We start from the raw sequence: 12,951 nt of genomic DNA, 5'->3' as shown, positions 1-12,951 counted from the left end.
CACCATCAGTCATGTGAGTTGAAGTCTCAAAATCTCACTTTAGCCGTGTAATCTTCCCTTTTCATTTACGGCATGTAGTGACCTATTCTGGAGAATTGTATGAAGGATTACAAAGATAACTTGTGTGTTAGAGACTCCTAAGTATATACTGGGGCATAGCATTTGATTAGATATGACCCCATTCCTCAGATACCCCTCAAAGGGCAAAAAATACCTTGTGAGAATTGAAAACAGTAAACAAAGAGAGGGGAACTGAACCTTTTTAGTGAAATTAGTAACAAAGGCCAGGTACCTCAAGAGTTGTGGATTGTTCCATTAGCAGCAGCATATTCCCGTTGGAACCCGCTGCTGATGGAAAGTGGGAGAAGGTAATCTTTGCTGATTGCTACCTCCCGCTTCAGCCTCCTACACCACTTCCTCCACTATTCAAGTGGTCTGCTGATTCTAGAAATCCTAGAACAAAAACCCAAACAGGGCTGCTTTTGTGGGATCCAGGCCAGTGTGTTGTAATAGGTGTCATAGGGCAGTGATAGGCAGAAGGCACATTTGGTTTACCAGCAGATATCTGCAGCAAGGATTTTTACCTATCATTTCTTTAACAAAATTTCCTCCCAATAACACAGCTATAAAGAAGGAAGCTTTGAGCATTAGGAACAGATTGTTATGTAAAAGGGCTTTGAATTCTATTTCTGTTTGAAAAAATTCTGGGCTCAAAATTCTTTAATTGGAAATGTACATCTTTTGCACAAGGCAGTAGGTAATTGATTTCTGAGTTCTGACTGAAAAGTTATAAAGGAAATTGAGCAATCTTAAAAGCAACAAGATTTTTTTTTTCTTTTGCCTTTAATTTGGAGATCTCTGCGGTGGTTGAAGCCTGATATAATCTTAATTTTTTTTTCCATAGGAGGGGTGCTCATGTGAAGAGCAATCTGCATAATTAATGCAAATTATTCATAATCTAAGAGTTATCTGACCATCGGAAGTCACCTTCAGTAGAATGGTAAATACTTTAGAGTCATGATAGAGAATTTACGTTAATAAGTTCGACTGAAATTGTCCCAACTTTACTTAATATGTATCTACATTATAAATTTAAATACATGCCTTTGTGGCTTATGATTAGGTTTTATTGAGCATTTCATACATAGATTAACCAGGTATTCTTTCTTCATACATAATCTTCTTCTTTTTCTTCTTCTTAACAGAGAATAATGTAGCTTTTAACTGCTAGAGTATAAAAGGAACATAATACCTAAAGCTACATGTAAAACTAGACCAAGCTAGAGAAGCCTTTCCATCTTGCACTTTAAATCTCAGTAAGCTCATTTAAAGCACAGATTTTCTGTTATAAATGAGTGACACTACATAGAATGAAGTTGCTTCATTAGCTATTAAGAATTGGCAGTCTAGCCTGTGTACAGAAAATCATCTTAACTGGATGTAAAGTTGCTAAAATATTTTGTATTACAAATCATTTATATATTCTGTCCTCAGTTCCTTTTACTTTTTGCATAGCTACTTATAAACTCTTTACAAAAGAAATATATATTGTGCCATCAAAGCTTCTATGCAGCATTATGCAGTGTTCTTTCTTTCAAAGAAGTTTTCATTAGGGAGAATAGAAAAGCAGCAGTGTTTTAAATGTAGAAAGTTTGCATCTCTTGGACATAATGTTATCCTTTCAATGAATAAAAGGATCAAGAATGAAGTTACTAATTGTAGCTGTCATACCAATGATTCATAGATAGTTCTCTTCATGCTTTACTGAAAGCTTGTCATTTTTATTCCATAATATTTGTGAACCAGATGGTCTTATCCTATGTTACTTGATTGTCTTTAGGAAATTGTTACTTGATTGTTTTTAGGAAATTGAATCCCAATTTCCCATATATAAATGTAGCACTATCAGATTAACCATATGAAATAAACAGTGCTTCAGCTAATTTTCGATGGTTTAAATGTAAGAAATAACACTCCAACAATTTTAACTGTATAGATTATCCTGAACACAAAGCTGATCTTTTCTGTCAGTAGGATTGTTACATGCTAATATGTCTTTCATGTCAAAAATAAGGTTGGAGATGAAAAAACCCTGAAGTAAGAATTTCAGATAAAGACTTAAGCAGTATAGAAAGAATCAAAACTGTTGCTGTAATAGAGCCTCTGATACTACTCAATGAAAAATCAGAAAACACATTGAATCATATAATTCAGAGCCTTCATTATCTCTAGAGGACTGCTCAGGAAGTGAGAAACAAGATGCACTCATAACACAGAAAGACAGATATGATTTAATGCACGCAACAAAAATCTGGTGGGATGACTCCCATGATAGGAATACAGCAATTGAAGAATGTACTTTCTTCAAAAGAAACAAAAACAATAGAGAGTTGTTGTTGCCCTATATGTTAAAAGTGTCCACTCCTGCTAAAAAATCTAAGTGAATGAACTTTGCAATGGTGAAAAGAACATTAGAATTAAAATAAGTAGAATAATAAATAAAAGCAATATTTTTTGGCTTGTAGTATTGTCTGCCCAGCCAGGGAAAAAATCTGAATGATGCCTTCCAAAAGGAAATTTCTGTTCTCTCAAAGACTCATGAAATGGTAGTGATAGGTCAGTTGAATTCTCCATCTGTTGAGAAATAAACTGCCAAGTATGATCCTTCAGGAAATTCCTCCCTGGGTGACAAATTTCTTCTTCAGAGTGTGATGGAAGGCACAAGAGGGTCACCTAACCTTGACCTGATACTGATAAGTAGGAAAGACTTAGGGAAATGCTGGAATTTCAAGAGAAACTATATTTGAGTATAATCAAATGATTATCTTAAGAGGAAATGTTAGTAAAATGGAATAAAGGTGAGTAGGATTCCATGGAAGGAGAATTTAATGCAAAGGGAACTCAAGATGGGTGGGAGGAGGTACTTAAAAGGATAATTGTAAGCAATTCCAGTAAGGAGATACTAAAAACATAGTTGTAAACAATTCAGCAACGGTTATAGTAGATAGAAAGAGGGACAGCTCATCAAGGAGAAGCAGATGCAGGTAGCTCAGAACCATAGACAAAGTGTCCAAAAAATTAAAACTCAGAATGAGTTGGTTAGCCAAAGATGCTAAGAACTAAAAGGACTTATTTAGATGCATTCAAAATAATAATTAAAAAAGAATCAGCATAGCAGCTACTTAAGAAAGATGAAATGCTAAGAAAAGGAAAAGTTGTGCAACTCCTATTTTGGTTTAACCTTCAGATATATGCCTGAAATAGAAAGGAAATTGTGAAGTGAAGGATGAAGAGGCAAGATTCAAGCTTGATAAAAAATATGGGCAGGAAATAAAGCCTTTATTTTGAATGAGTTTAAATCTCTAGGGCCAAATGAATTGTATTGAAGGAACCAACTGATTGGCCAAATCTTGATGTATTCATCTTTGAGAAATCCTGGAGAACAGGAGAAGTGCTGGATGATTGGAGGAAAGCAAGTGTTGTCCCTTAAAAAGAAAAAGAAAAAGAAAGAAAGACCTAGCAAACTTTAATTGATTAAGAATGCTTTAGGCATAATATGTTTTGATTTAAACAAAACATTTGACAGTGCTATTCTGACTAGCAAGTTAATAAAGTGTGGGCTGGATAGCCTGATGATTTAGTGGATACATAGTTAGGTAAAAAATCATTAAGGGTTCTTCATCAAATTGGAGAGAGATATCAAGGGGGTAAGATTTAGTCCTGTGTCTTCTACTATTCAGTGCTATTATTAATGGGTTGGATTGGGTGGTAGAGGGAATGCTTTTCAGATCTGAAGATGGGTGGGATTGTTAATGCCCTAGGCAGAAATAAATTTCAGAACGGCAATCTTGCTAAGTTAGAGAAATGGACTGAAAGTAATAAAATGAAATTGAACAGAAAAAAGTACCAAGTTATTTGCTTAAGAAACAAAAATAAAATGCACTGGTATAGGGTAGTGGATACCTAGTTTGCTAATAGTATTTGTGAAAAAGATCTTGCAGTAGTACTGTACAGTAGTTGACTGCAGTGTGATGTGTCTGTTAAACACACACATGCAATTTTAGGGTGCTTCAACAGAAATTTCGTTTCCAAATACAGTAGAGTCTCATTTAACCGACCTTCGCTTATCTGACATTCTGTCTTATCTGACGCCCCTAAAAAAACACAACAACACGCATAAATCGGCGACGAGAAAAGTGTGCCGCTTGTTTGCGAGCGGGAGTGTACTCTTTCTTGTTGCTCCTGACGGTGCAGTGCCACAACGCAAAAATCGATTGCAACAGGTGCAGTGGATCGTTGTTTTTTTTTTTACCGCACTCAATCGTTACTGTGTGTTATCCGACATTTTCGCTTATCCGATGTTCTGCCGGCCCGTTTATGTTATGTTAGAGCCGAGACTCTACTGTAATAGGAAGTAATTTTTCAAATTTATTATGTTTTGATTATATCCCACCTTGAGCACTGTACCAGTTCTGTGCACCATACCTAAGAATATAGAAAACTGGAATAGTTAACAGAAAGGCAACAGAAATTATCAGACAATGAGAAACTAAATCCCATGAAGAGAGATTAAAGGAGCTGGGTTCCTTTAGCTTTGAGAAAAGAAGACTGGGAGGGAATATAATAACATTTCAAATATCTGAAAATATGTCACACAGAAGAAGGTCATCTCTGTCATACTAGAATTCAGGACACTAAAAAATAGATTTAAATGATAGAAATTAGATTCCGGTTGAATATTAGAAACATTTTGACAATGGAACCAATTATCAAAGCAATAGTCAACTCCCTCTTCTTGATTATGTTCAAACAGAAGCTAGACAGCCTTCTGTTGGGGATATGTTCATTTAGATTCCTGAACTGAGATATCATACTCAACAGGCCCTTTAAATGTTATTATTTTTTTATGTCATGGATATGCTGCCAGCACCCATTAGCTTATAGTTCACTGCACCTGCTTTTTCCTGTTTCATATGGAGCTCCAGCAGTGCTCTTTTTGATTGTAGCCCACAGTGCTGTCTATGATAGCAGAAGCTCACAGACAGAGCTTGCTGCTGCCAAGAGACAGAGGTGGGGATTTAAGGAGCAACTGCTGACTTTAAGTGCATAACAGTAGCTTGTGACAGATTTTGTCTTAACAGGTACAAACAATATTCGTACAAACAATAAAAACACTAACAGTAACAGGTGATGTGAGCTGAGTGACATTAGTAACAATAGTAGAATCAACAAGTGTATAGCAATAAATAATAACCATAGCAACTACTTGTTCAGTTTTTCCCAGGCTCCACCCACTTTTCCTCAGGCCCTGCCCTCTCCTATAAGTGCCGCTCTTGAATTGATTGAAAAAGCAACAGACCTCAACTCAAAAAAGTAGCTCATTAGATAGTGTGAGGATGGAAAGTGGAAAATCATCTACTAGTTCCAATCCCTCTAGCTCACATAAGCCAATATGGACAGGTTTTTCTTCTTTTAAATTGTTTCCACTGATTTCAGGCTTGTATAGATGAAGCTCATAGGAATTTTTAACCTGGGACAAGAATAAAAAAGTGAGCAGAAAGGATAAAATGTCAATATGATTTGAAATCAATCCATTATATATTACATTATGAGCATGAAACTGAGCAAACTCAGGGAGGCAGTGAAGGACAGGAAGGCCTGGCGCAATATGGTTCATGGGGTCATGAAGAGTCAGACACGACTTAACAACTGAACAACAAATATTACATTAATTAAATAGAAATGATTACTATCTCCTAAAAAATTATAGTTTGCTGACAACTTTAAGCAGGTTGTAGACACATGCAGCGCTGGAGCTTCAGGTTGTGTACCTACATAGTAAATTACTCATTAAACTGACCCCCTCCTTGACCAGGACGTTTAGTTTAGCTTAATTTAATTAAGTCATTGTGGTGTACTGGTTAAGGTATTAGACCAGGACCGAAGAGACCAAGGTTCAAGTCCACCCTCTGCCACAGAGCTCACTGGGTGACTTTGAGCCAGTTACTCTCAGCCCAACTTAGCTCAATCATAGGGTTGTTTTGTGGGGAAAAAAGTGGAGTGTGGAGTGCTTTGTATGCCATCATGAGCTCCTGGAGGAAAAAATATAAATTTTAACAGGCAAAGAAACAAATGATAAAGCCAGACAATTAACTAAGCTGGTTGTGCAAATCCATTACATTTTATTTATATGTTGTTGGGGTTTTTTTTTTGTTAGGCAAAAGCAACAACTATCAAGGAAGCTCTAGCCAAATGGGTAAGTAGGAAATATATTGTGTGTTCTTAGTTATATGGATTTTCTTTATCAAAAACAGTAATTTTCACTGGGCTTTTTCCTTTTTGCTATGATGCAAAACAATTGTATACAAGAACCCAGAAAAGCTATGTAATCAAACTTCTTAGCTTATTAAGTTTTGGTATTTGAGCTGCAAATATACTTCTATGAACTCTAGTTGATGTTTATATAACACTGAGTATGAGCTGAAAAATGCCTGTGTATAGAAACATTCCATAATCATTATATAAGGAATATACATTAAAAGCCATGACAAAGAACTCACAGAAATCAAGATTTGTTAATAAGCAGTGGAGGGAACAAATGTAGTGGATAAACAGCTAATGCTAGGCAAGTTTGGGAAGGCTTTATTAACAAAATAACTAGCTCTCAGTTCAAATGGGTGACTTGCTGCATCTGTCCTATGGAACAGCATTTCTCTGACCCTGTTGGTGTTTCATGCTGGGTCTTCTCAATGATATAGGCAGCTATATAAATTGTTTAAATAAATAAATAATAAATACATCCAGCAAGATAAAGTTTAAGGAAGAGGAGCTTCTCTAGTGTATCAGTACTCAAGCGTCAGTGATTGGGTGTCATCACATACTTGAACACACTCTTTCTTAGGACAATGTTTGATGTGCAGAGAATGTACTGCCATACTATCATTGTCAGATCAGGAATGAGTCTCTCTCAATTTTTTTGTGAATTGCTTAGATAGCTCAGAACTGAATATTCTGTATTAATAGCCAAGCCATCAGACAGCATCTCTCTTCTCCTTGGTAATATTCAATGGATACTTACTCAAGGTGAGGTTGGAGCCAAGAAAGCAGTGGCCCTGGTGATGCTGCTCCTCTCCCGAAAGCAGCCTAAAACTGGGCCACTTCTATAACCAGGAAGTCTCTCTGCTAGGGAAAAAAGGTTGATTACACAGAGTGGCAACTACTATTTTTTTGTCATCACTAAATTTGTTCAGCTACCATATGACTTCAGTGCAAAGTAGATTTTCTAAAAACAAACAAACAAAAACAAGGCCAGAATTTGATTCAGCATAACTGTGTCTGAGCTGAAGACATTTGCTGCAAAGGATAGCTCAGAAACTGCTTCAGCTGTGAGTCTCTTTTCCCATGGATACACCTGGTTGTGCACCTTGTCAAACAAGGAATGGCCATCTGCTGCTTAAATATTTACTTGAATAGGCAGGTGGAGAGCACTGGGGACAACCTTAGAACTTCTGAAGATGATCTAGGTGCTGGCTGCTCCCAGACTCAGGTGTCAGCCCTTTGAGGTAGACTTGATCAGGAAACAGACACCGCAAGAAATACTAAAACTCTAGTATTGATAGGGATTATAATAACAAAAACGTGAAAGCATTTCTCCTTTCCTTTCTCTTATACCAAAGAGAGTCAAGGCAGGGTAATCATGGATTTCTTTCTCATACCTTCCTATTTTTCAGGCTAAGTTTGTGTTTTCCTAACAACTGCTACATGTTTTTTTAAAGGCTATCTCCATACTACTCTACTATGGAGTATGCTGTAGAATCAAGCAACTCAGCTGATGTAGACAAATCTTACCTGATGGGCTGCCTTTTTCATATTTGCCCTGCAACAATGAAGCCGCTGTTCAAATTTCGCTGCCCAGACAGACATATCTCCAGACCTAGGTCCAAACACCTCAACATGATTCCTGCAGCGTAGGAGGTGCTGGCACCTACAGTAGCAAATATCTCCTCAATCTCATTCTGTCACCACCACCACCAGTACATCTGAGATGCAGGGGATGCTCCTGTTGAAGCCTGTATTTCCATCACCTCCTTGGTGAAGGAGCGTTCTGTTAGTCAGGCACAACTAGTTGTCAGAATCCAGCACTCTTCACAGTACTGAATCATCCAGAACCATTATCTGCACCTTTGCTTAAATCAGATCTGAAGCTTTTGAACCACTATCCCATTTACCTCGCAATGGCTGCTTGAGAAGAAGTGCCTTGTTATTAGTTGACAACATGAATTAACTGCTGCTGCTTAGATAATGCCTATGCAGGTGCTAAAGTATTCCACAGCTCAAAAGGCAACTAGTGATCTCTTCCCTATTTATCTGTGGTTTGCAATGGTGTGGGCAACATAACATAGGTCTTCAAGCTCAGGTTTGAAATGCTGCCATACTACCCTGCCCTTGGACCCAGTAGCTCACTTTGCTGGTGGTGGGTGCTCCACTGGTTCCTTTAGGTCACCTCCACAACCAGCTGTTCTTCCTCTTTACCCTCAATCCCCAGTGAAAGTGGATTAAGTGGGTGAAAATTTGGTCCACACTTACTTCTGCTTGTGTGAGGGAAGAGCCTCATCCCCAGCATTGAGCTGTGAATTCAGCCTCACCTTGATGATAGCTAATAGCATACAGTGACCCAGGAGGAGCTGTCATATTGTTAATATCAAATTTCCTTACTGATGTCATCTTCCCTGTCCCTTGAGTAGTAGAGCTTGATTTGGCCCTCCCTTTGACTATCTCCTCCCTCGTAAAGCTCTTCTACTTTTCCCATAGCTGTTTTTATAGGGGAGATTGGATGGATGAAATTGAGGCAAGTAGAGGGGAAGTCTTAAGGCAAGCCTCTGTTTAAAAAAGAGAAAAGGCTTTAAAGTTTGTGATTGTATCTAAGAAGCAGCATAGCAGTGGTATCACTATCTCTATGCAGGTAATTTCTGATTAGAAGAATTAATTCCATCAAACAAGTATAGTGAAATTTTCTTTTGTGGCAGGGAGAGAAAAGTATCTTTCAAAACTTTAAAGGGGTTGAACTGAAAAGGGGGTGAGAAAATCTCTTTCTCCCCTTATGTTGCTTTAAAACTGAAGCAAAAACTCAAAAGCAGCACATTTGAACTAAAATTGGATAGTGTTGCATAGAGGTTGCCTCAGAGACAGACAGTATGTGCTCACCAACTGCAGTAGAAGTAGGAGCAGTATTGAGTCCCTTCTGGTTACAAGTCCTGCTCCTCCTCTCTTAAGCCTTTCACTAACGGCAGTTAAATCCAGAATGGCTCCTGGCTCAGCCGTGTGCTGCTTAGATGGCTGCCCATGCTTTGTTTCCAGCATTGCACTCTCCCCAGATTAACCCCCCCCCCACCTAAGCCAATGATAGCAGACGTGAAGCTTCTCAACTTTTAAAGAAGCAGCTGTAATATTTATTATTATGTCTTCAGGCAAAAAATTGTACGCATAGCGGTTTGCCTGATAAACTATTGCCTTCTCAACAGTATTAAATCACAGGTTTTCAAATGCTTAACCCCTTATTCAGCATTTGCCTTGAGATGGTAGAAGACTCTCACATGCAGCTTGGCTGAACTTGAATCTTTATTCAAACAAGAATGAAGCCTGAATACAGTGGTACCTCTAGTTACGAATGCCCCTCCTTACGAATTTTTCAAGATACGACCAGCTCCGGCCCCAAAAATTTACCTCTACTTGCGAACTCCGCCTCAAGTTATGAACCGGATCCGTGGCCATTTTCCCTGCTGCCACGCAGTCGCAGCTTCCTGTGGGCGAGATCGTGGTAGCAAGGAGACGTTCGGTGAGGCTTGTGGTGTGTTTTGTGACGTTTGGAAGGTTTTTGGTGTGCTTGTCAGCTTGGCTCCAAAGAAAATGCAGAGCAGGTTGGCAACTGACTTTAGACAGGTTTTTCCCCAGAACTGAGCCTGCAGCTAAGAGGCAAAGAAGAGAGGAAACCCCTGAAGGAGATCTCCCCGATGTCCCTTTGGAGGGGGACTCTCCCTCCAAACAATAACTGCCTCCCCACACCATTCTCCCTCTTCATACTGTGCTGTACTGTACTTTTTTTCATGTTTTTGAGGTTTAAAAATAAAATGCATATGTTTCAGAACTGTTTAGCCGTATTTACATTGAACCTTGTGGGGGAAATTTACCTCGGGGTGCGACCAAATTCGGAGGGCGGATTAGCCGTATTTACATTGAACCTTATGGGGAAATTTGCCTCGTGGTGCGACCAAATTCGGAGGGTGGAACGGATTAACCATATTTACATTGAACCTTATGGGAAACTTTACCTCGACTTGCAACCAACTCGAGTTGCAACCAGAGTCACGGAACGGATTAAGTTCGTAACTAGAGGTACCAGTGTAATTGATTACCTACTGTACTGTGGAGGAGACTGAGCCTTTATTCATGTTCTAGAGCATTTAAAAATGCTCCCGCTTATTTGAATTAACAGATACTCAGCCAGTTTCTTGTTGGCCTTTGGAAACAGCTAAGTGGATATAATAGTTTTATTCAGATATGGCCATGAGGGTGTGGGGAATGACAAGACATGTTTTGTGTCATCATGACACAAAACACTTGACCTCTGTCCAACATAGCAACGCAAGTATAAAAAGATGGGCTTTGCATTGTAATGTCATGATGCATCTTTTGTCACTTTTTTCATCATTTGGTTTGGTTTGTACCAAGCACCTGTTTCCTGTCTTGCCAGTTTTGGCCCCTACAGCAGGGAAAATTAAATGAGAAACTAAAAATCAACTCACCAATCAGGCTATTGGAAAAATATGGAATACTTGAAACAGTACCAAAATTCTGTTTTGTTTTAGTCCTGAAACAATTTCTTAGAACATGGTGTGTGTTTTGGAAATGAAACAGTTTTTTGCAAGCATGAAACAATTCACAGTTTTCTCATATAATTATCCTTTGTATCTATTTTGTGAGAAAATCATTTGTTTCATCAAGAGAAAAATTCACTTACAAGTATCTACATGAGGAAAATGCAGGAATCCTGGCAGATTAAAATTATCACAATTTTTTTCACACTTTGAAAGGATTTGTTTAACAATGCCATTTAATATTTACCAGGCAAACTGCTATGAATACAACTTTTTGCTTGCAGACATAATAAATATTGCAGCTGTTTCTTTAAAAGTGCTAGATATATTTGTACATGATCTCGGTGTTAGTCATAATGTTAAATTCAGACTGAATTGTTTTTCTTTTTTTTAAATTCTAAATTTATTTATTTGTTTGTTTGTTTAATCTGTATGCCACCCATCTCCCCCAGAGATGGGGGACTAGAATCTAGAATTATTGGTGACTAGAATCTCTTCAAATTTTTATTGCAGATTTGACATTCTTAAAAATGGACTATTGGATTATATCATGTATCGCTGACCTGAGCTACCCCACAGTTACCATTCCATACCAAAGTGCATTCCAGGCTGGGAAAAAAAAAACCCTAACAACTACACTCAGTGCTCAGATTGAGAAGTGTGATAGCAAGTCTGTTTAAAAGGGGTTCGTTCCTTTTTCTGTGAATGGATTAGATTGAATATTCTCTAAATTTTGAGGAAGCTGTTTTCTGTCATTCTTTTTTTCTTCAGGAAGAAAAAAATGGTCAGAAGCCATCGGAGGCCAAGGAAGTGAAACTCTACGCTCAGATTCCCCCTATAGAAAAGATGGATGCATCTCTTTCTACTCTTGTTAACTGCGAGTAGGTGCTGAATATTAAAAGAAATGTATCTTGGGTTATTTGTGCTTTCAACAGTACAGGTAGTCTTTGTTTAGTGACCACAATTGGGACTGGCAACTCCATCGCTAAGTGAAGCAGTCACTAAGCGAAGCAGTCACTAAGGGAAATCACATGACTGGGACTATGCTTTCCTTTTCCCCACTCAGCCCCCGATAGCTGTCTTGACACTGACAACCCTAATCAGTTTCACACCTTCAGCTTTTGCTTGCCTCTTAACCATTCCCCTGTCCTTTGGAATGTTTACCCCAACACTGGATAATTAACAAGAAGGTAATTAATGTTTGCATTGACATTCATTGGAGAGGAAGGGATTACAAGAGAGTAAGCAGGCACACAATAAAAAGCACATGAAATGGCAGCTGCAAACATGCTATGCAAACAGCCCAGAGTATTCCCTATTGTGGCCCTGCTTACTCTCTTGTAATCCCTTCTTTTCCAATCTCTCCATTCTGCAAGTGGAAGGGGGGAACTGGTAAGGCACAGGAGAGATTACCTACAGAAATTGCTGGTTCCCTCCCCCTTGCAGAGTGGAGAAATTCCCACAGGTATATTTTGGCACATGGAGACCATCATTGCCCCCCAAACATTCCCCTAAACATTTTTTTTAACATTACTCTTTTCAGCAACATTATCATGTTTATACAGCTTAATTTATATAATGCCAAAACATGGTTTGAAGTAATCATAAGTTAAAAACCAAGCTGTGTTTCAAGCTTTGAAATGTAGAAGTTTTGAGCTACTTGCCTTCTACTCTGTATTGAGCCATTAGCCTCTAGAGGCAGTTCCATTGTTCCTCTTCAGTTCCTATCTCCCTCAAATAATAGTTGTCACAAAGTGTTGTTTACAAATCTTCAGTCATTGTAGAATTATTAATGTAAAATCATTTTTTCTGTTTCAAGAAAGCTGTCTTTATCTACAAACTGCATTGAAAAAATTGCCAACTTAAATGGGCTAAGTAAGTAATAATGAATATGCTGTATTTTAACTATTTCTCCTTTCTCAAACCTCTGTAAACCATGATTTTAGGTACAGAGTTTATGTATGTCACACTTGCTTACATTACTTTATAACTTTGTTCCTTATTATAATTGTAGAAAACAACAATTGCTATTGTGTGTATCTTATACTACAAAGATAGGGATGTCTCCTTTTCAGTG

The 12,951-nt window shown here is 38.1% G+C and overlaps 1 protein-coding gene across 1 annotated transcript in view; it reads left to right on the top strand.

Annotated features, from left to right (window-relative positions):
- DNAL1 (dynein axonemal light chain 1) overlaps nucleotides 1-12,951 on the top strand; it is a 30,025-nt gene that overhangs the window by 564 nt on the left and 16,510 nt on the right. Inside the window, exons 2-5 of the mRNA XM_088145545.1 lie at nucleotides 905-1,000; nucleotides 6,218-6,256; nucleotides 11,646-11,755; nucleotides 12,694-12,749. Coding sequence (XP_088001671.1) covers nucleotides 998-1,000; nucleotides 6,218-6,256; nucleotides 11,646-11,755; nucleotides 12,694-12,749 — 208 coding nt within the window. The 5' untranslated portion in view covers nucleotides 905-997. The remainder of the gene's footprint in view (nucleotides 1-904; nucleotides 1,001-6,217; nucleotides 6,257-11,645; nucleotides 11,756-12,693; nucleotides 12,750-12,951) is intronic.

This window comes from Python bivittatus, unplaced genomic scaffold (genome assembly GCF_059951505.1).
Source record: "Python bivittatus isolate LINGU-HERP-01145 unplaced genomic scaffold, Pbiv_v1 ctg000480_np1212, whole genome shotgun sequence".
Lineage (NCBI taxonomy): Eukaryota > Metazoa > Chordata > Lepidosauria > Squamata > Pythonidae > Python > Python bivittatus.
Note: the sequence above shows the minus strand (reverse complement) of the source record. Positions and strands in the feature narration are given on the sequence as shown.